The 21,618-nt window shown below is 40.9% G+C and overlaps 2 protein-coding genes across 2 annotated transcripts in view; one reads left to right on the top strand and one right to left on the bottom strand.

Moving 5' to 3' along the window:
* The window catches only part of LOC122968041 (oocyte zinc finger protein XlCOF6-like), an 813,118-nt gene that overhangs the window by 479,533 nt on the left and 311,967 nt on the right, over positions 1-21,618 (bottom strand). The window lies entirely within an intron of this gene.
* On the top strand, positions 10,362-21,306 carry npy8ar (neuropeptide Y receptor Y8a). Its single transcript, XM_044333044.1, has 4 exons — positions 10,362-11,615; positions 13,853-14,094; positions 18,536-18,682; positions 20,464-21,306. Exons 1-4 carry the CDS (start codon positions 11,304-11,306, stop codon positions 20,912-20,914), a joined length of 1,152 nt encoding a protein of 383 aa, XP_044188979.1. The 5' UTR covers positions 10,362-11,303; the 3' UTR covers positions 20,915-21,306.

Below are 21,618 nucleotides of genomic sequence, written 5' to 3'. Positions count from 1 at the left end.
CCACCGCTGACAGTTCAATCAGAGATTATGTGTTATGCTAATAGCGGCTAATGTAGCCTGGAGCTGCTAGCCTCCAGCAGAGATGAGGAACTACAGAGGTCTCACTTCTTTCTAACTCCACACCTCCAGATTTTATTACTTTTCTAACTTTTAGTCTTCAGCCCCAACCGACACTGACAGTTCAATCAGAGATTAGTATGTGTTATGCTAATAGCGGCTAATGTAGCCTGGAGCTGCTAGCCTCTGCTAACCTCACTTCTTTCTAACTCCACACCTCCAGATTTTATTAGGGCCTGAGCCCAAAGGGCGAAGACCCTATTGTTTTTCGTGCGTTTGTTTCTTTATTATTCTTTATTAATACGCCACTTCAATCCTTAATTTGACCCCCTAAACATGCTCAAAAACTCACCAAATTTGGCACGCACATCAGGTCTGGTGAAAAATTTGATAAAATGTAAAAATTAACCCCCGAAGTGCCAAAATGTGCTCGAGAGCGCCACCTATGTATCTAAAATGGCCGCCACGGCCCGTAGGAATGTCGTAGAGAGATCAAACCAAAACTCAATTATTCGTCTCATCAAGACCTACAAATCATACGCTGACACCCCTGACCTAAATCCAACAGGAAGTCTGCAATCAGCTTTTCAAAATAAGACTTTGCCCCAATTTTGGCCCCCGAACAAACGCTATCTCCTCCGAGGGCGTTAATGGTATCGGCTTCAAACTTGAATACATGACTTATCACACTGTGTTGAGCAAAAGTTATTAAAAACTTTGTAATAACTCGAACGGTTTAGATTTAGTAAGCCCTGAAAGTTGGAGTGCGACATTACACCTTACAATGTAAACCAATGGGGAGGCAATCTCTGGGCATGGACTTTGTGCCAAACTGGGGCATCTGGCGTCTAAACTATAAGTCCGACCACTTTCAAACCTATATCAATGGATTCGCGACGAAAATTCCTACAAAAAAATGATATTTTTATGTAGGATTTGGCCAAAGTCATGGGATTTATGAGGATATTTCACAAGAAGCGTTCTCTAATATCCTCCTCTCCAACTGCTCCTGGTGATGTCACTCCCTCAGTGCTCTGAAACATTCCGCAATACACACTCATTATAAAATCACAGGAGGAGCAAGAAAAGACTTTAAAACTCACACTCTAATATCTCAAAAACAATAAAAGATAGAAAACACATGTAAATTCAAGATTTGTAGGTCAAAGTCTCGTGGCTCATATAAAGTTCAAATGAAGTTTGTATCTAAAATTATGTGGAAGCAGTAAATGTTCAAAAAGGTGTGGGTTCGCTCACACCCTCCATTCAAATATATGAGTATTTTTCTGTGTCCAGCTGCAGTTACTTATTATCTCTACACACCTGACAGTACACATGTCAATCAAACTTTCAAAATAAAAGCACACCACACTTGTAAGAAATATCCCTCATATATATAATTGTCTGTGAACAGAGGGGTGGGCTCACAGAGAGACACTGGTTAGCATTGTGTGTCAAAATACTCTCACACTGATCATCTCCAAACGTTTTCTTGGTTCCCAGAAGCTTAGCTGACTGCGCCGCGGCCCGATGTGCGCAAGGGCGCGAAGGCCCGTCCAACGCTGCTTGCAGCTTTAATTACTTTTGTAACTTTTAGTCTTCAGCCCCAACTGACGCTGACAGTTCAATCAGAGATCAGCGTGTGTTATGCTAGTAGCAGCTAATGTAGCCTGGAGCTGCTAACCTCACTTCTTTTTAACTCCACACCTCCAGATTTTATTACTTTTGTATCTTTTAGTCTTCAGCCCCAACCGACGCTGACATTTCAATCAGAGATTAGTATGTGTTATGCTAGTAGCGTAGTAATGTAGCCTGGAGCTGCTAGCCTCTGCTAACCTCACTTCTCTCTAACTCCACACCTCCAGATTTTTGTCGTTCTCAAACATCAGCCCCAACTGACGTCGACTCAAGTGACGTCACTTGAGGCAGTTTATCACATTTTACACAGCAGCTCCTTCTGGACACACAAAAGGCTTTATACTACTTTTTTTACATATACAGTAGTACTCCCCCAACACCTGGAAACACTACACCAAAAACTCTGGATATGTGAGGAGATATATAAAGATATTATACAGTGCAGAGAACATGTACAGCGAAAAGTGTCTTGTGGCTCCTAAAGGCAAATAAAAGGGATAAATATGCATGCAATTGAACACAACACAATATAAACATGCAATAACAAAAGAAGGAAACACAATATAACACCATAACACTAAATAAAAAACAATAGTACCACTGAGGGACCTATTGTATTCTGGTATTTCCCTGCAGTGCACTGAGGTTACATCCTCGGCCGTGCAGGTTTGGTATCTTGGTGACTCGTCATGCACCACAGTGGGAGGAGAGGTGCGATTGAGGGTGTGTTGACGCAATCCTGGTGCCAAGAATAGATGCATTTTGCTCAGAGCAGGTCAACAGCTCAGCAAACTAATGTTCAGTATTATCTTGTCACTTTATTTTGTGAAACCACATCTATATAATGTGTTTTGCTCGTCTTTACAGTTTCCCAGACAGTTTTTGTTTTTCTGGTAATGGCTTAAATACCTGTGAGACTAAAGAATAATGAGGGATTCTTACCAGCATCTGTCATCCACAACAGCCAGCATCCCATACTGACGGCCTCCTCTTCTTCTTCCACCTGTTTACTCTCTTTACAGCTGTTTGAACATGTCAGGTATCTCTTCATTCTGCAGTGCGCCCTGTGCTGCCAGGGCGCAATTACACACACCAGATCTGCTGGTTTAATTTTATGCAACCAGCACCAGACTGTTGCAAAATAACCACAGAAACCTCAGCTTGCTGTGCTGATTAAACTTATCAGTGATGATTAATTATTCTGTACAGTTTCTCTATGCAGGATTCCCAAACTGTCAGTGTGTCACGATAGGGAAAGTCCTGTGTTTAATGGGGATAAAAGTAGCGGATATGATTGGCCATGAATGTCACAGCCTATAACATGCCCTCCTATAATGTATGGTAATGTATTCTCTCTGATCCCACCACGTATCTAAGTGCACCATGGGTGCACAAAAATAGGGCCCTACAAGAACAAAGCACCGTGTCAGGAGACACAAAGCTGCAGCGCACCACCATCATAGTGGGGAAAAAACCCAACCTGACTAAAATTTGAATAAAGTTGATTCAAACAAGACGACCAAGTCCTCAACGATGTTCACAAAAACAGAGAAAGGCAGCGTTACTTTATGCAATTCTGCTACAAAATAAAAGAAAAACATGGAGCTGCAGATGTCTGGAAGATGCAGACAATCTGATGTGAAGGTCAGTCTTCTGTCACAGCGTTGAACCACAATATGTCGCATACAGACGGGTGACAAATTAAAGGAAAAACTGGTACAGGCCTGGATGTTGATCCCTACAGTTGGGGGATCCGGCGGCTGTTATGTGTCCTGTGAATTGGGGCATCATCATCCTGGAAGAGAGACCACTCCCATCAGGATAGAAATGTTTTATCATTCAGCAGCGACCTTTCCCTCTAAGGGGACAAGTGGACCCAAACCATTCCAGCAAAATGCCCCCCACAGCATAACAGAGTCCCCAGACCTCCTCACTGTAGGGGTCCAACATTCAGACCTGTACTGGTTTTTCCTTTAATTTGTCACCCGTCTTTATACTCCAATAACATTAAAACCAGCTCACCACAATTTATAACACATCTTTTGACAGCAGCCATGTTGGGGAATCTGATCTCAGAGCTGCTCAAACTGCAGGTTTCCGACCTGCCTGAAACCCAACCGATCAATCGGGTGATTAATCAGACGTCATGACCTCAAACTGCACATCAAACCACAACTGACAAGACATTCGAGGTGAAAATCAGGCTGAATCCAAACAGTGTCTGCACGACTTAATGTAAAAATATCATCACCCATCCACCCACAATACGCACCAACCAGTATCTCACACATATGACGCAATCACACTTTCCTTTCACTCCTACCAGCAAGTTTCCCATTCACCTGACCGCCGTGTGTTCGATCGGCACGGAAGGAAGCCAAGCAGACATACAGAAAGGCTGCAGCCGGTCAGGTTCACAATCAGGACTCTCCCGCTGTGAGGCAACAGTGCAGCTCAATAACTGTTTGATTTCACCATGGGAGGCGCGGTAATATTCAAAGTGGAGCAGTGTCTATTGTCAGATCACCAGGACAGCTCTGATTTATCGAAAGCTTTCTTTGAACTGCATGATTGGTAGGGGTGAGCGAGTGCACACCGTGATCTGTGTCTCTTCAACCAACTATATTAAACCAGATGTGGTTGTTGCCTAACCGGAAGTTGGGGATGTTGCTTTGTATAGGCTCTGTGTGTGGTTGGCCTATCACAGAACGATGTAGAAACAGCTACCCAATGAGGGTTTTCCTTCATCACGAGTACAGATATCGACACATATTACTCGGATGACACTGTAAAAAGTACATTATCTTTACCAGATACTTCTTTCATCCAAGTATTCAGCTCAACCGTAATGTCTGGTGCACAATACCTCATTAAAAATTCAATAAATAAGCATTGAGCCAAAGATTCAGGCTATAACAGTTTGACCGAGATTCATTGATGTGTGTTGCTACTGAGGCAGCACAGATATCTTTTCTTTTTGTTTCTTCAGTGTTTGTAGTGAAGATTTTTTCAATGATCCTCTTCATGAGCCTTGGGTGAAGCTTTATGAAAACATTATTTAATTCTTTATGCAGTATTAACAATGCATGTTCAATGGCCTGGAGATAATTGACTTGTAGAGGATTCTTTTATTTTCCGTGTTTTATGTTCATTTGCTAGTATTTTTTTTTTTGGTGGGGGGGAGTCATGTTTGTTTTGTCGTGTTTGTTTTATGACATTTACAGAAATTAATTTGTACAGTATATGCATATAACAGTAGAATAGTACATAGTGGCTTTATCTGCACAAACAGGACCACTTTTAGACACAAGTTGCTGCACAACTTTCAGCATAATAGTGTAGATTACAGTCTGCAAATTACAGTGTAAATATTTTGTACATATACAGGGTATCAATGAAGTACTGGGTGCCCAGTGGAGCATAATGGTAGAAGTACAGGAAGCACTGGAGTACATGTAACAAATCTGCATTTCAGAGGAACTGAGAAATAAATTACACTGTAAGAACTTTTTAAATTACCTGATACCTATTAAATATTTTGAGGTAGAGATATTGGACCGTTCACACTATGTCGGATTCCCATGTTAAGGATTGACAAGTGTGAAGTGAGCTGGTGGTAAAATTCTGTTAAATTGTATTATATCCATTAAATTTTGGGTTTAATTAAACTGAACGACAAACTAACATGAGGCTTTCTCATTTGTTCCTAGTTTCACTCAATAATTACAGCTCGGGTGTCGATGTGAGCATAACGCCAGCATATAATGTTAACCATGCTCACAGTGCTTGTGTAACGTGTGCATGCTAACGTTAACTAATTAGCACTAGACACAAGTACAGCTGAGGCTGATGGTGATGTCATCAGTTTTGCAGGTATTTGGTCACAAACCAAAGTACTGGACTAAATAAAAATTTGACCAGATGATGGCACCAAGTGAAAAGACAAGTGATCCCTGAAGTTATTATAATTCATCATCAGGGAACACGAATATGTGAACGCCTTCATTAAGGAACTATAAAGTGAAGCTCATGGTGGCGCAAGAGGAAAAGTCAGAGGATCACCAAAGTTGTTATAGTTCATCATCTGAGGAACATGAATGTCTGAACCAACGTTTGTGCCGATCCATCGAGTAGATGTTGAGATATATCACAGCATAAGCAATTTTTTTAAATATCTCAGCAACTACTGGATGGATTGTCATGACATTTGGTTCACACATTCATTTTCCCCAGAGGATGAAATGTAATCATAATAATCTCATGGATTTTCCATTTAGCGCCATTATCCGGTTAAAACTTTAATGTGTCCAATACTTTGGTTTATGAGCAAATATCTGTAAAACCGATGGCATTCCCATCAGCCTCAGCTGTACTTTGTGTTAGTGCTAATTAGCAAGTGTTAGCATGCTAACACACTAAACTAAAATGGTGAAAATGGTCTTTTTACCCAGTAACAATAATAACAACCCCGATATTTATTAAATCAGTACTCTGTAATTTAAAGAAAACTTACAGTTAAATTCTCTTAAACACAAAATTGTTTCCCCGTTATTACTTCTTGTCTCTTGTAGGTGCCCAGTAAGTATTTTAGTGGATGGACATAATCCTACAATATCATCTAAATGTTATATTGTTCAGAGTTATGAAGAGTCCAAACTAAACTCAGCATCACAGCTTTGTCAGGTGAGGTGAGGTAAAGTGAGGCTGTGTTGTCAAATAAATAAATATATTAAATAGAAAAGGGCACCGTCATCATCAAGGGGTAAAGTGGCGGAGCTCTCACCCGCTGGGCTCCTCCACATCCATACAAATTAATGTCACGGACGATATAACTCTAATAACTTCACTGAAAATGTAGAGTTTTGCTTGAGGCCCGTGCAGGAAAACAATCCTACATTAATACTATTAATACTTTCTGGCTTTGTAACATAACAACATGTGCTTGAATGACCTTGAGTCTGATTTTAATTAAGTATGTTGGATCGATGTGTCTGTCTGCAGCTTCAGTGAGATTAACTGCAACATCGTTTCATTATCATCCACTCAGACCATGTTTACATGGACACATAAACAGACACCTTTGATAAATATCTGATAAACATCTCCACTGCCATGAATCGATTCTCTACGGCAAGACCTGCTTTGTTTATATTTTTCATCGATTACTCATTTTTACCCATTTCAGCAGTGTGACTCCGGGGATGGAAACCTCCACCACTTCATACCAGACTGTAATATCTCAACAACTATTGGATGAGTTCCCGTGACATTTTGTACAGACATTGATGATCCGCAGAGGATGAATCCTACAGACGTGTAACTTTACTTTGTGTTTGGTTCTATTCATCAACTGTTAATATGCTAACTAGCTTAACTGAAATTATTCACTATATTATCCTATTCAGTATATCTATGTGAATATAATATATCTTTGAAGAATTATTCAAGAGTAGAAGCACATGAACTGAACAATTTCTATTGGCAGCAAAGCATTTGCATTTTTTTTTCTGCTTTTTTAAATTCTGTTTTATTCAGACAGCACAATAATTAGCAGTGATGGAAGCAGTATTAAGATCCTTTACTTAAGTAAAAGAGTAAGAGTAAGTAAATGAATGCAGCCATGTAAAAATACTGCATGAAAAATCCTACTACAGTAAAAGTACATAAGTATTATGAGCTTGATGTAGTTAAAGTATTGCAGTAAAAGTACATAAGTATTATGAGCTTGATGTAGTTAAAGTATTGCAGTAAAAGTACATAAGTATTATGAGCTTGATGTAGTTAAAGTATTGCAGTAAAAGTAGTGGTTTGGTCCCTCTGACTGATATATTATTATATATGACATCATTAGATTATTAATAGTGAAGCATCAGTGTTAGAGCAGCATGTTACTGTTGTAGCTGCTGGAGGTGGAGCTAGTTTACACTACTTTATATACAGTTAGCTAGTTTAGTCCAGTGGTTCCCAACCTAGGGGTCGGGCCCCTCCAAAGGGTCAGCAGATAAATCTGAGGGGTCGTGAGATGATTAATGGGAGAGGAAAGAAGAAAAAACAAAGTTCTGATACACAAATCTGTTTTCAGTTTTTGGACTTTTTCTCTAATCTTTGATTTTTGCTGAAATATTGGATCATTTGAACATTTATTGAAATGAAAGCATGTGAGAAGTTTAGAGGGAAAAATCACTATTTGGTGGAGCTGTTAACAACTCATAGACATGTGAAATGTGACCCCGACTACACACTGCTTTTTGTAAGACGTCAAAAGCCAAAAAGGTTGGAAACCACTGGTTTCATCTTTAACAATGTGTTGTATTTTAAAAGCTTGTTATATTATCCATTGTGTCAAATCTTCATCTGAAAAGTAACTAAAGCTGTCAAATAAATGTAGTGGAGTGGAAGTATAAAGTAAACTTTTATCTAACAGTTTTTTCTGCAATGAGCTTTACAGACTCAGTCGTAGCCTCCATGTTGTGTCCAGGTTATATTACATGTGCTAATAAACAGTATATTATTACCGCTTTCACACTGCTGATATGCGGAGCCGCCATCTTGGATGTTGAGGTCGGTGTTGATGAGGTTTTTCCGACTTCAGGGGTCAAAACTTCCGACTGGGAACTCAAAAATTCCTACTTCCCAGTTCAAACAGAACACATCATAATATTTCTAGCAGTTTCCATTAGAGCTCCAGAATATAAATATAGACTTGGAAAACATGCAGAAATATGTCCTCTTTAATCCAGCCATGGAGGAGCCAGTTTCAGACATTGTTCTACCGTCCTTCTCTCAAAAAAATTTTGGCAGAAATAAGCAGTTTATGATGAAGGCAGCAAAGCAGGTTTCCATGATGACCTTTTCCTCCAGTAATATCCCCCAAAGTATGCCAAATCTGCACCCACAGCTGAAGCTAATGCTTTACTCTGGAGGTGACTGGATTTAAAAAAAAAAAAAAAAAAAAAAAATGATGGAATAGATTCTTATCTGTTCGTTTGCACAGAAATAACTGTGTGATGCCTTCACTGTTGTCAAAAGCAAGAGATGGAGAAACGCGGTTACAAATATCACCTCTTTGTTGTCAGGGTGGGGTTATTTTTTGTCACACCTGTGAGACGTTTTTTTTATAAAAGAGGCGTGTTTGTGTGCGTTTGCAGGAGATAGCGAGCTTTTTTTTTTTTTTGACGGGTGTTATCACAAGCCGTGGTGGATGGCTGCGAGTGAGTCAGCCTGGATTTGCTGTAACACCTGTGAATGCGTCTCATTCTTTGGCAGCGACGTCCCTCGGGGGCCCATAAAGGCTGTCAGAGGAGAAAAGAAATTCAGAGTGGGAGAGACAGACGGAGCTCTCCGGAGAGAGAGAGGGAGGGAGGGCTGGCAGAGTGAATGGGCGGCTGTCAGCTGATTGTTTCCATTTGCTCGGTATGGTATATGCTAATGTGAGTGAGGGTTTGATGAATGCTGTAATCAGTGGATGTGCATTATTATTGTTGTGCCAGCAGGATAAGATGATGTGATGTACAGGAGGAGGCTCAGGCTGTTAATGAGCTGTATCTTAATTAAACAGTTCACTCAGAGCAGAAAGTCACTTTTCCTCAGGGGAGAGAAAGCATGTCGCAGATAAGTGCTAGAGAGAAAACATAATACTGCATGTGTGTGTGCGTATGTGTTTTTTATTTATTAGCATTTAATTGTTTATGAGAAACGTGACATTTTGTCTGTTTACATGCTCATGTATATTTCTGTGTGGTTTTATATGTGCAAGGTTCATTATGTTCATAAAAGTAATTAGAGTTTGGTAATATTATTGAAATGAGAATTCAGTCATCTGGGAATTTAATCATCATAATGTTATTATGTACATATTGTCTGTTCCTGCCGTTAAAGGACGAGTTCACAGTTTTTCAAATGTGTGAGCATGAATGAACATTGAAAAGTGTTTTTTTTTTCTTGCTGTAATCATTCCTCCTGTTCATACCGATCATTAGAAGATCTTTTCATGAATGTAAATGCAAAAAAAAAAAAGTATTTTAAAAGTTGATCTGAAGCTGTAGACTAGCTGGTGAAGATAGTGGAGCGTTTAGCAGCTAAAGAGTCAGATATTTCCCTCAGGAGTTAGTAGAGAGCAGAGATGTGCAGAGATCCCAGTATTTGTATTTGTATTTGTTGAGGCAGCAAAATTATTTGTATTTGTATTTGAATAAAAGTGGAAAAGAGGCTTAAAAATCCTGTTTTTGTTTTTATGACACTTTTAATTTTAGAAAAAGTGTTACAATAAGTGTTCATGAATAAACTACCTTATGAAGGAGGTCCCCATATCAGGTCTTGAACTGGAGTCTCCCAGATCATAGACGACTGCGCTGATTACTGAGCTAAAACTTTACTCATCGCCTCACTGCAAACAGACCTCTACCTATTTATACACCCATAACACAGAGACAGCACAGCGTGTAATATGTAGGGAAGAACTTCAAAGGTGATTCTTGCTTTGCACTTTTCATTTATTGCCTATTTTTTACAACCTAACTTTGTGGAAAGGAGAAGGGGAACAACAGGTTATGGAGAGTCCTTTGGGACTAGCTCAGCTTTATCTCTGGGGAACACCCCCAACAAATCATTTTTAAAATAACAAATATTTGTATAAAACCCACTATTTGTGCTTTGCCGAATAATGTATTTGTATTCGGGTACAACCCCTAGTAGAGAGCAGAGCTAAAGGAGACATTCACCAGGTAAATCTCACTCTCAGGTTGTTTTTTTTCTCTAAAATAAAAACACATGTATACTGTAGTGGACAAAAAATGCAATTTATCTTCAGTTGGACTTGGAGGGTTTCAGCTCTTCTGTCTGTCTGACAGACGGTGTGAACACTCAATGGCTTTGAAGTAGGTGGTCTCAGAGGGATCGTTTTAGATTTTCTATTGAAAAGAAATACGTGAAAAAAATGATGATGAACGCCACAGATTCCATTGAAGCTCTTGTATGAGCCACTTCAGAACTAATCTGTTCATACGAGTCTGACCCCGCTGAACCGAGCTGTATAATGTGCCATCAAACCAGCGACGCTGTATGTTAATGAGTGTTGTGGAGACTGTGTCTGACAGAAGAAAGGGACATTAAAACTCCTTTTTTCTTTTCTTTTTGTATTCAGAATTCCCCTTTTTAAAGTCGCTCCTCTACACAGCCTCACTTCACTTTCTCTTTCATCTTCACCTCTAACTGCGTCTCGTCGTCCGTGGGGAGCCCTTCGCCTCCCTGTCTGTCTTTCATTTTTTTTTGTCTCTGCTTTGTTTTGTTTTCTGTTCTTCGCAGGGGGGAAACATCGATGCTGAGCTGATCCACCGGGGGGGATGCCGGCAGTGAATGAAAAAGAGAACAGCATCTATATCTGAATCACTCAGACACACACGCTCCCTCATCTCCTGCAACTCACTGTGCAGTCCATCACTGTTTCCTGCCTGTCATCTCTCCTTTGATCCGGTCGTACACATTTGTTTTTTCGGGGGGGAGAAGTTTAACAGCAGCCTCCGGGCTTTGGTCCCCCTTCAGCCTGACCCGTGACACACAGTCTCTCCTCATATCACCCCCTCCCCTCTCCTCCCTCTCCTCCCTCTGCCATGTCCAACGACAACAGCAGCCTCCTCGGTGCCTGGGAGGCCTCCGATTGGGCAGAAACCCCTCAGTGTCCGCCTTCGGTTGGCGGGGCGACTTTCTTGATTGTGGCTTACAGTGCTGTCATAGCCATCGGGTTGCTAGGCAATGCAGGCCTGGTGTTCATCATCGCCCGGCAACAGGAGTTGCGTAATGTCACCAACATCCTGATCGCCAACCTGTCGTGCTCTGACATCCTCATGTGTGTGGTGTGTCTGCCCGTCACCGTCATATACACGCTGATGGACCGCTGGGTGCTGGGAGAGGCCCTGTGTAAGGTCTGTGAACAACACACACACACACACACACACACACACACACACACACACACACACACACACACACGTTTACATCACTTCAGAGGACATTACATTGACTGATATTAATTTTCTGGAGACTTACCCTGACCCTGTCCTTACCTGAAAGCACAGGCTCGCATTTTTTCCAAGTGTGTCTTAAAACAACAGTCGGGAGCCTGAAAGAACATTGAAACATGTTTTTCTTGCTGTAATCATTCCTCCTGTTCATACTGACCATTAGAAGATCCCTTCATAATGACCTTACAATGGAAGTGATGGAGGACAAAATCCACAGTCCTCCTTCTGTGCAAAAATGTATTTAAAAGTTTATCTGAAGCTAATATGAAGCTTCAGCGTCCAAATGAGTCAAATCAAGTAGATACCTTTCAACGTTACAGTCTTTTTAGTGCTAAAGTTCCTCTTTTTGTTACTAAACTTCCACCTGCAGCTCAACAGGGAAACACTGTCCGAGGAAACACAAAGAGGGAATTTGATGCTAAAAAGACTGTAAATGTGTCAGATATCCACTTGATATGACTAACTCAGACTGATGAAGCTGAATAGAAGCTTCACAGAGACTTTTAAATGACTGTGTGGACACACTGTGGATTTTGGCCTCCATCACTTCCATTGAAAGCACATTTGAAGGATCTTTTAATATCCAGTATGAACAGGTTGAAAAATTATGAATCTGCATTTTTAACTTTAAACCAAGTCTTCATAAAATTAAATGATTTACATTATGGGGACTTGCTTCTTGTCCCCAAAAGGGAGGCGAGTCCCTACAATGTAACTGTGTAAATAGATTTACTGTAGGTCCACACACACACACACACACACACACACTCTCTCTCTCTCTCTCTCTCTCATACACGCACACACACACACACAGTAATATGTTTATTTAATGCTTAAAGTTGAACTAAAAATTAAATTGTCCTCACTTTTTGTGCAAACTATAATCATGCAGCTATTGTACTGATGATAAACAGTTCTGGACTGTGGACACAGATTCTGAGTGTTGCCAGGATCCGTTTCCATGGTATCAGATGATTGACAACAGAGAGCTTACGTTGCTAGGAGACACATTGTCTGTGGTGCTCTACTGACTGGACACATGTATCCTATGAACAATGATACAAGAATTTTTTCAAAAAGTCAACATAGCTTCGCACATTAGCATCTGTCCCTTTACAATATTCAACATATGGGAGGATCTATAGTGCTGTTCAGTTTTTATTATTATTATCATTATTATTATTATCATTGCTTTTTGTGATTTTCTGTCATTTATATCCTGTTATGGTGTTGGATGTTAAACATGGTCAAAGTTCCAAAACTTGAGGTGAATGTATGTAGAAATGCTGCCTGCAAGTCAAAAGTCAGGGCTAAACGCTTCGATTGTGACGTCGGCTCATCACGAATGCTCATAAACGGCCGTCCGAGGCCGAAGGAGCAAAAGAAGTGAAATCCTGCTACTATAGTTTGTTTACGTAGCCTCCAGAGCCGGAGAAAGCTTCCTGAAGCTGACCAATCAGAACAGAGTGGGCTCATCAGGAGGCGGGTCTTAAAGAGACAGGAGCTAAAACGGCCTGTTTCAGACAGAGGCTGAACTGAGGGGCTGCATAAAGGACCAGTAGAAGATAAATAAGGAGTTTTCAACAGGAAATCATGCAAAGATATTCCAGTAGAGCCCCAGAATATAATTATAGAGCTGGAAATGTGCAGAATATGTGTCCTCTTTAATGTGTGTTCAGACAGACAGTGAAAAGTTGACCGCTTGAACATTTTTGTTTATTCGCTGCAAACAGCCACTGCAGAGACTCCATTTCTCTGTTATTTCACTTCAGTTTCTTTCATGAATTTTTCAATCAAGTTGAAAGATTCATCGACACCGTTTGAAACTATTTGTCATAATCGTGTCAGCTTTTCAGTTGAACATGGAGCTGCTGCTCCTGAGTGTCTGAGACTGTAATTATAGTTCTGAACAAATCAAAACATCGAGTTCAGCAAACTAGGACGAACTGTGAAGATGAATAAAGTTTCTTCTCTTTGGTAATTACAGTTTTATCAAATAAGTACGCATGCCAAAACAAACAATGAGTTGATATTGAATTCTTAGAAAAAATGAAGTTCGACTTTTAAAAAGTGTGTAAAAACGTCTAAATCTGGCTGAGATTTGTTTATGTTTTTTTGTGTCTGTCTGTCTCTATCAGGTGACTCCGTTTGTTCAGTGCATGTCAGTGACAGTCTCTATCTTCTCCCTGGTGCTGATCGCTCTGGAGCGTCACCAGCTGATCCTCCATCCCACCGGCTGGTCCCCCGCCGCCGGACACTCCTACCTGGCTGTAGGGCTGACGTGGCTGGTCGCCTGCTTCATCTCTCTGCCCTTCCTCTCCTTCAACATCCTCACTAATGATCCCTTCCAGAACATCAGCCTGCCCGCCAACCCGTTCAGGTGAGCTCAAATATAGATACGTGTGTGCAGGTATGTGTTGATTACATGTAGCACATTGTCACAGCATCAGGGAAAAGGCAGCATTTATTCCAAAGGAAATGTCACAATCAGACCTGCGAATTCATGCTGACCTTTGAGGTGATGGAGAGCAAAAATGGAGGAAGCTAATGTAGCTTATTAATTGTGTGTCACCATCCCGTCTACTTTAAAGTCCTCTGTTGGAGTATAAACTGCTCCACAACAGAAACATGGTTTATACTCAGTTGAAACAGGAGTCAGTGATTCAAATAAACTGTGTGAACTTATAGTCCCGTTAGCAACAGAGCTAATGAGCAGTTAGTTAGCACAGATTCTTGGAGAACTCTTTATTGAATTAATTAATGTTCAGTCCTGAGAACAAAATGTCAGGGGGGGGGGTAAGTGGCCCAGATATTGTGACTGACTTGTACTCGAATGTTCCCTGGTGGCTAGCATGTTAGCCGTTAGCTCGCCAGCTAATCCTGGGAGAAGTCACAACGTCACCAAGATTCTGAAACCAAATATTTTGCAAAGATTCATTTTGCTGTGCTACTTTGTAGTGTGAGCAGGCTTTAAGAGTTCAGGATGATTGCCTTGAGGCCCTATTTTACGATACCAGTACCAATACCAGTACCATTAAAGTGATACCGATACCAATAGAGATCTTCATTCGATACCCGACATGCGTATGGAAGCATTTAGTTGCGTAAAATGCCACCACTCCTCCCAATCCAAATGATTTTTACACAAATATATTTTGAAAATGTTCAAATGATTGAAATATTTATTTAAATAACTGTACAAAACTGTACAATGAAGTATTATAACCACAGACTGTATGTGTCGTAGCTGCTGCAGCAGTGAGCCAATCACATGTTGCATTGAATCAACGAATCCATACAAATAGTCATTTTTTTCTAGCTCAAGGTACAAAAAGGATTGAATGCAGGTGTCGTTTGACTGGAGAGGTTTGGATACTACTTGGTTCTGGGTTATTTCAGTCGATACCTTAAAGCAGAGGTCCCCAACCTTTTTTGCGCCACGGACCGGTTTAATGTCAGACAATATTTTCACGGACCTGAGCTTGTTTCTCTGCAACAAGACAGTCCCATCTAGTGGTAACGGGAGACAATGACACCCAAAGTGTGTTGCTTATGTCCGGTCTACTCCGTGATTTTGTAGGAATCACCTGTCCATATTTTAAGTAGGACTCCTGGTGTTGTCTGTTAAATGCAGTTTTCTTTTTCTTGGAAGTCGTAGGCTCTTCTTCTGTCTCCTCACTGGACCTTTTCCCCTTCACAAAGAAGCTTTCCAAAGACGTTTGTTTTTTACTCATTTTGCTAGCTTGTGGGTTTCATTTTTAGCGGTAACGTATCACGTGACCGAGACAAGCGTCTTGACATGCGTCAAGAGTAAATCATAGACAGATGTAATGGGGAGAAACCGGCAATTTTTCAAAATAAAATATCGTTCAAACTTAGATAAACAGAAATAACGTAAGTTTCTGTGTGGCCCGGTACTAAATGACCTATGGACCGGTACTGGTCCGCGGCCCAGGGGTTGGGGACCACGGCCTTAAAGGTATCGAGTACTGATACCCAGCCCTGGTAGCACAAACACAGTCGAGGCTTCTTACACTTTTTATTTGAAATTTGAACTTTAGTTGAAACATGAGGTAAAATGTAATGTTTGAACTGTAATGACCTGCAGCTGGAAGCTGCTCGGCGTCCTCCTGATCATATTATTTCTGTATGTTATAGTTTGTCTTTCTTCTTCTATTCTGAACACACATCTACTGCATGTCTGACCGTCCTGGGATCCTCCTCTGTTGTTCTTCCTCATTTCTCCCTGTTAAAAAGGTTTTTTGGGGAGTTTTTGCTTATTTGAATCAAGGATCTACGGACAGAGGATGTTGTATTGCTGTACAGTCTATAAGCAGAGATCAGCTTGACCTAATCTGATCGGATAATCACAATACGACAGAATCGTGGAAGTATTTTGGGTTCTACTTTGTATATGATAAAATTGCCTACAAAGGTCTGGCTGTGACGACAAATCTGAGGACTCAGCAGCTAGTTTACTACACAGGTGAGGCAGCTCTACAGCCTGGACAGACACACATAGTGCAGCTGTATGACACCACACGGGTCATATATGCTTATGACAGTCAGTACAGTATCTGGGTTGTGTTCAAATGAATTCAAACGAACTAACTTGTTAGTTTGAATTTGTTCAAACTTGACATTTTGATAAAGCGACAGCACCACATCGCTCCTTCTGCAGTTTTCTTCAGGCCACGCGGGACATTTTCTGCATCGCCGTTCCACCAGTTCAGACCACCTCTCATCACAGACACACGGGGACGTTTTTGTGGCTTCAGTTTTTAAGAGGCTCACACACACACACACACACACACACACACACACACACACACACACACACACCTCCAAAACACCACATCCTTTATGTATGATGTTACACTTTTTTTTTTTCTAATCTAATGAAGATTGATATGTGCGTCAAAAGACACATTTTAATGTGATTAAAGCAGAGCCTGTAATGGGCGCATTAATGACCGAGTCTCACCCAGAATATCATTCACACATCACTGAGTGTCATTCAGGGACTCACAGTTTTTGCAGAAATGTCGATATTCATCCGACCGAGTTTCCAACAACAATGAAATTGCATCTTTTCAGTTGATTGAACACCTGCGTTCGTCTTCATGAGCAGCAGCAGGAACGACTTTAATGTTTCATCTACAGTCTCTGGATTAAGACAAAGGCATCGTTAACATTAATTATTTAAATCTCCCAACACAGCAGCAGCATCGACCAGGATCTAACAGTTATTAGATTCTTAGATGATTCTGTATTTTTCCATACAACAGACACTCACAGATTTCAAGTGTATGCATTCAAACTGCAAAGACAAAGGCTACTAAAGCAAAGGTATAACTCAGGTGTATATTTGCAGCAAAGACTGCAGCTTTTATGAAGTTCTGTTTATTATGAAGTGCAGGGAAGATGTCAGTACAGTTTAATTCACTCATTTGCATTTCCCCATTTGGGCATTTAGTGCAGACTGAGCACAGTGACAAAGTAAGTTAATATTCCTCCAGCATCAACAGGGCAGCCAGACTACAAGAAACGCCAAACAAGAAGAAGAAGAAGAAGAAGTGCAACAGCTTTAATGAAGAAAAAGTAAAACAAGAACATAATTATAAGATTAGCAGGCTCATAACACAGCCGACAGCAACAACAAATGCAGTGTGTGTGTGTGTGTGTGTGTGTGTGAGCAGCGTCCAGTGTGGACATTGTGTGTTTTCTACAGTAAAAGTACTTCAAAGTCATTTCCCTCGTCAGGAGAACACACCGACATGAGCAGGAGCGAGTATGGTAATTACACATTTAGCGTATTATCCGCCTGCTTTGAAACGTAAATCCCTTCAGAGCTTTGAAGCACTCGGCTGAAGAAACAATGAATTCATTGTTTTCCTCTTCATCAAACGATATGCAGTCATCATACGATGACTTCACTCTTCGCCGCACCTTGATCGGAAAACATTCGCCGCTCTCTGCAATTTGTTTTCGCCGCGGTGCGTTCGAGTGCTGCGGGAACCTTGACTTCACAGTTTGGGTAAATTGGTGAAGATGCCGACTCTTTAATCACGTGTAATTTGTAAAAACATCTTCATAGATTGATCTGACATGAGAAGAACATGAAATTGTCTCACTCATGCAGTTCTTTTACATTTCTTTAGTTTTTCTGTGCGAGAGAGATAACAATCGAGTGCTAAAAGTTAATAAAGTGAACAAAACGAGTATTTTTAATCAAGAAGATCCACTTGATTTGTGTGACTCAGCCTGTTGAAATCCCTTTAGGCAGATATTTTCTCTCCTTGTTCAACAGTTATCTGTCTGTTGTTTTTATTTTCAGAGCCTTTCTTTCCCTCCCAAGAAAAGTCGTACTGTCAGTCACCCAAAAAACGACCGATAGTTACGTTTGAGTGACAGCTGCCGTCTAGCGGTCGTAGTAACTGGGAGCAGTTACTACAAACTAAAAAGCTCCCATAAGGTTCGGCCTAGAGGTCTGGAATATTATACAGGTTGACAAGATGTAGAAGGTTTATGGTGTTCTGCATAGTCCTAATTATTGTTATTCAAGTATGACTCATCATAGACGAGGACCAGAAACACCTTTTTGAGCCTTATTTGAACTGATGTAGTTTTGTTTGTGTTTTAGCTACATGCTAAACAAACACATTCCCAGAAACTAGTAGATGTCATTTGTCAAATGAAGCCTAATATCTGCATCATAGCCTTACAGTTCATCTATTATAAGCTTTTCCATTTGGGTATGCCAAATAGGCGAATAGCTCTCTCCTTTCCCGTGCAGTAACCCTGTGTCTGTTTCGTCTCAGAGACCACTTGATCTGTATGGAGCTGTGGCCGTCAGATAAACATCGTCTCGCCTACACGACCTCGCTGCTGCTCTTCCAGTACTGCCTGCCTCTGCTGCTGGTGCTCCTCTGCTACCTGCGGATCTTCCTGCGCCTGAGACGACGCAGGTCGCTCCGCTGTCCTGTCAAAGGCGCACTTCATTCACATCACAAGCCACATTTGCCATCCAGTGTGTGTGTGTGTGTGACAGCCTGTTTAGTGTCGTTATGTCAAGAAAATCATTTCCTCACTTTAAATCTCTGTGAGCAGCGTCTGAGAATATCCACAAACCACAGCGCAGAAGCACATCTGAGTCGCCGTCACTGTCAGCTTTGTAAAATTAGAAATACTCATGTTAAATTTATGATACTGAGCTAAAATAATGAGATATAAAGACCGAATTTTGAGTTACTGAGTCAAAATCAGGAGATATTAACACTAAATGTTGACTTACCATTAGTATTTTTTATTCTTATCATGTCTAACGTTTCATCCATCTGGCGGTAAAATCTATCATTTTTATCTCTTACTCCATAATTTCACTGGGAACGGGGGGTCGACTTTTCAAAATCGCTCATTTTTACAGTTTCAGGTTGATTTTCTCACTAAAATCTCTGTAAATCATTTTATTTCCTCTGAGCGTCCAACCAGATGAAAGAACATCTAAGTTCATATAAATGTTATAAATATTCTCATCTGAGTCGCTTTCGATTATTGCTCGTTAAGGAAGAAACTTAACGAGCAGTGGCAAGTGTTTAGGAGCCTTTTTGCCCTCGGTTTCGCCTCTCAGGCTTCATACAGGCTGACCTACATTATTGTTGAAGGTTACTGGGGCTGAATGCAGCCTGAGAGGAAAAGCTTCAGACACTCTAAAAGTACTTCACTGCTCGTGTTTTTCAGGTAAAAATAAATATTATTTAATCTGTATTTTTACGTTATATTAAACGGTTAACATTCTCAAAAAAAGATTAGGCAGCAAAGGACAGTGTTCTTATCTATCAGTCCATCATTAAGTATCATATATTTGTGTGTTTAAAGCTGCAACATTTTGTCAATTAATCATTTATATGATCAACAGAATTTTAATCTAAAGTTTTCATAATCGTTTAATCGTTTTAGTTGTTTTTTTAAGCAAAAATGCCAAAAACATTTTCTAGTTTCAGCTTCTCGTTTGTGATGATTTCTTGCTTTTCTTTGTCGTTCATGACAGTAAACTGATCATCTGTTGGCCGAATCCAAAAAAAGATAAATGAAAATGTCACCTGGACTCTTTATATCAGGCCACAGCAATTAATCGATCTATGAGATAATAATCTGCAGATTAAACAATAATGAAAATAATCATTAGTTGCAGCCCTGCTGTGTTTACTGTATATATACACTTACTGAGCACTTTATTAGGAACACCTGTGCAATCTAATGCAATCCAATACAGCAGCTCTCACGTATGTATGACAGAATATTTGGAACATTTTCAATTGAATACACTCCAGTACGCCACCATTACCACCCAGTATGACCTCAATAATAAACATAAAATACAATATCACCTTTCTGACAATGTCAACAAAAACTGAAAACGTAGAAGCTTTGTAAAAATAGAATTTATGGCAGAGCTGTTGTATTTGATTGCATTAGACTGTGCAGGTGTTCCTGATAAAGTGCTCAGTGAATGTATACAGTATATATGTATATATGTATATATATATATAGAGAGAGAGAGAGAGAGAGAGAGTTTGTGCTTTTCTTTATTATGTTTCCCCCACTTCTGAAACCAATCCAATGCCATCATATCAAGACAGTTTTTCAGGCACATTGTCATCACTTTGTCCCATAGTTGTGCCTGAGGGTTGGAGTGATATTTCACAGTGGATTGTCTGACAATAGGCGTCACGCTGTGTGTCTGCAGGGACATGCTGGAGCGCAGCAGGAGGACTCGAGGGGCCCAGAGGATTAACGTCATGCTGTTAGCCATCGTCATAGCCTTCGCTCTGTGCTGGCTGCCGCTGAACGTCTTCAACACCTTGTTCGACTGGCACCACCAGGCCTTACCCGACTGCCAGCACGACGTCGTCTTCTCCGCCTGCCACCTGACAGCGATGGCCTCCACCTGCATTAACCCCGTGGTGTACGGCTTTCTCAACAGCAACTTCCAGAGGGAGCTGAAGGTGACGCTGCAGCGCTGCCAGTGCGGCGGCCGGGCGGCGGAGAGCTACGAGAGCTTCCCTCTCTCCACCGTGGGCAGCGAGGGCATGACCAAAGCCACGTCCCTCAACAGGATGGGATCCGTGTGCGTTCCCTCACCCAAACCTGAGATCAGCTCAGAGATACCAGCTAAAACAATACCAGCTAACACCTAGGAACCACTGGCAGCAAACTCTTTTCTGACAAGTGGCTGAAGGCAATCAGCTTGTGAGTGTCTGACAGCTGGAACAGCGTGTAACAGACTGTCTGGGACCTCTGAGCGAGTCAATTACTTCACTTCATTTCCATAACTTTCCTGCCAGAATGAAACAGCTTATTTCAGTCGGGATGACTGTTCGGGAACAGGACAGGTTCACTGATGGATCCTCAAGTCCAAACACAAGAAGCAAATGGACTCTGCAGAGGGACATAGAGCAGCGGAAGAGCTGGTAGAGTTGACTCTTCGCTAAGCCCCGCCCCCTTGGTTACAGTTGCTACGGCTGTCGGGATTTACACATTAGCACGGTTCGTCTGCAGTTTACATAGACATGTTTATATGTGCACAAGTATCCTGTTATGATTGGGGTTTTTTGAATATCCTGGTTATGTTTTGTGCATGTAAACATCTCAACCTGGTTTCAGAAATGTGATGAGAAATCAAGATACAGCTGCGCACATGATTAGAAACCTGGATACTGTTAGAATCATGTAAACATGGATATGAATAACCAGGTAAACACCATATGATTGAATATGATTAAGACCAGGATAAGACTCAAAACCGGGATACTTGTGCGCATGTAAACGCACTCACATTGGCGACATGAGGAGGAGGAGTTATTTCAGGTGCTCTGGTTACAGAAGGAAACATCTCATTTCA

This window comes from Thunnus albacares, chromosome 18 (assembly GCF_914725855.1).
Source record: "Thunnus albacares chromosome 18, fThuAlb1.1, whole genome shotgun sequence".
Classification (NCBI taxonomy): Eukaryota; Metazoa; Chordata; class Actinopteri; order Scombriformes; family Scombridae; genus Thunnus; species Thunnus albacares.
The sequence above is the reverse complement of the archived record's forward strand: the minus strand, read 5'-3'. Positions and strand labels throughout refer to the sequence as shown.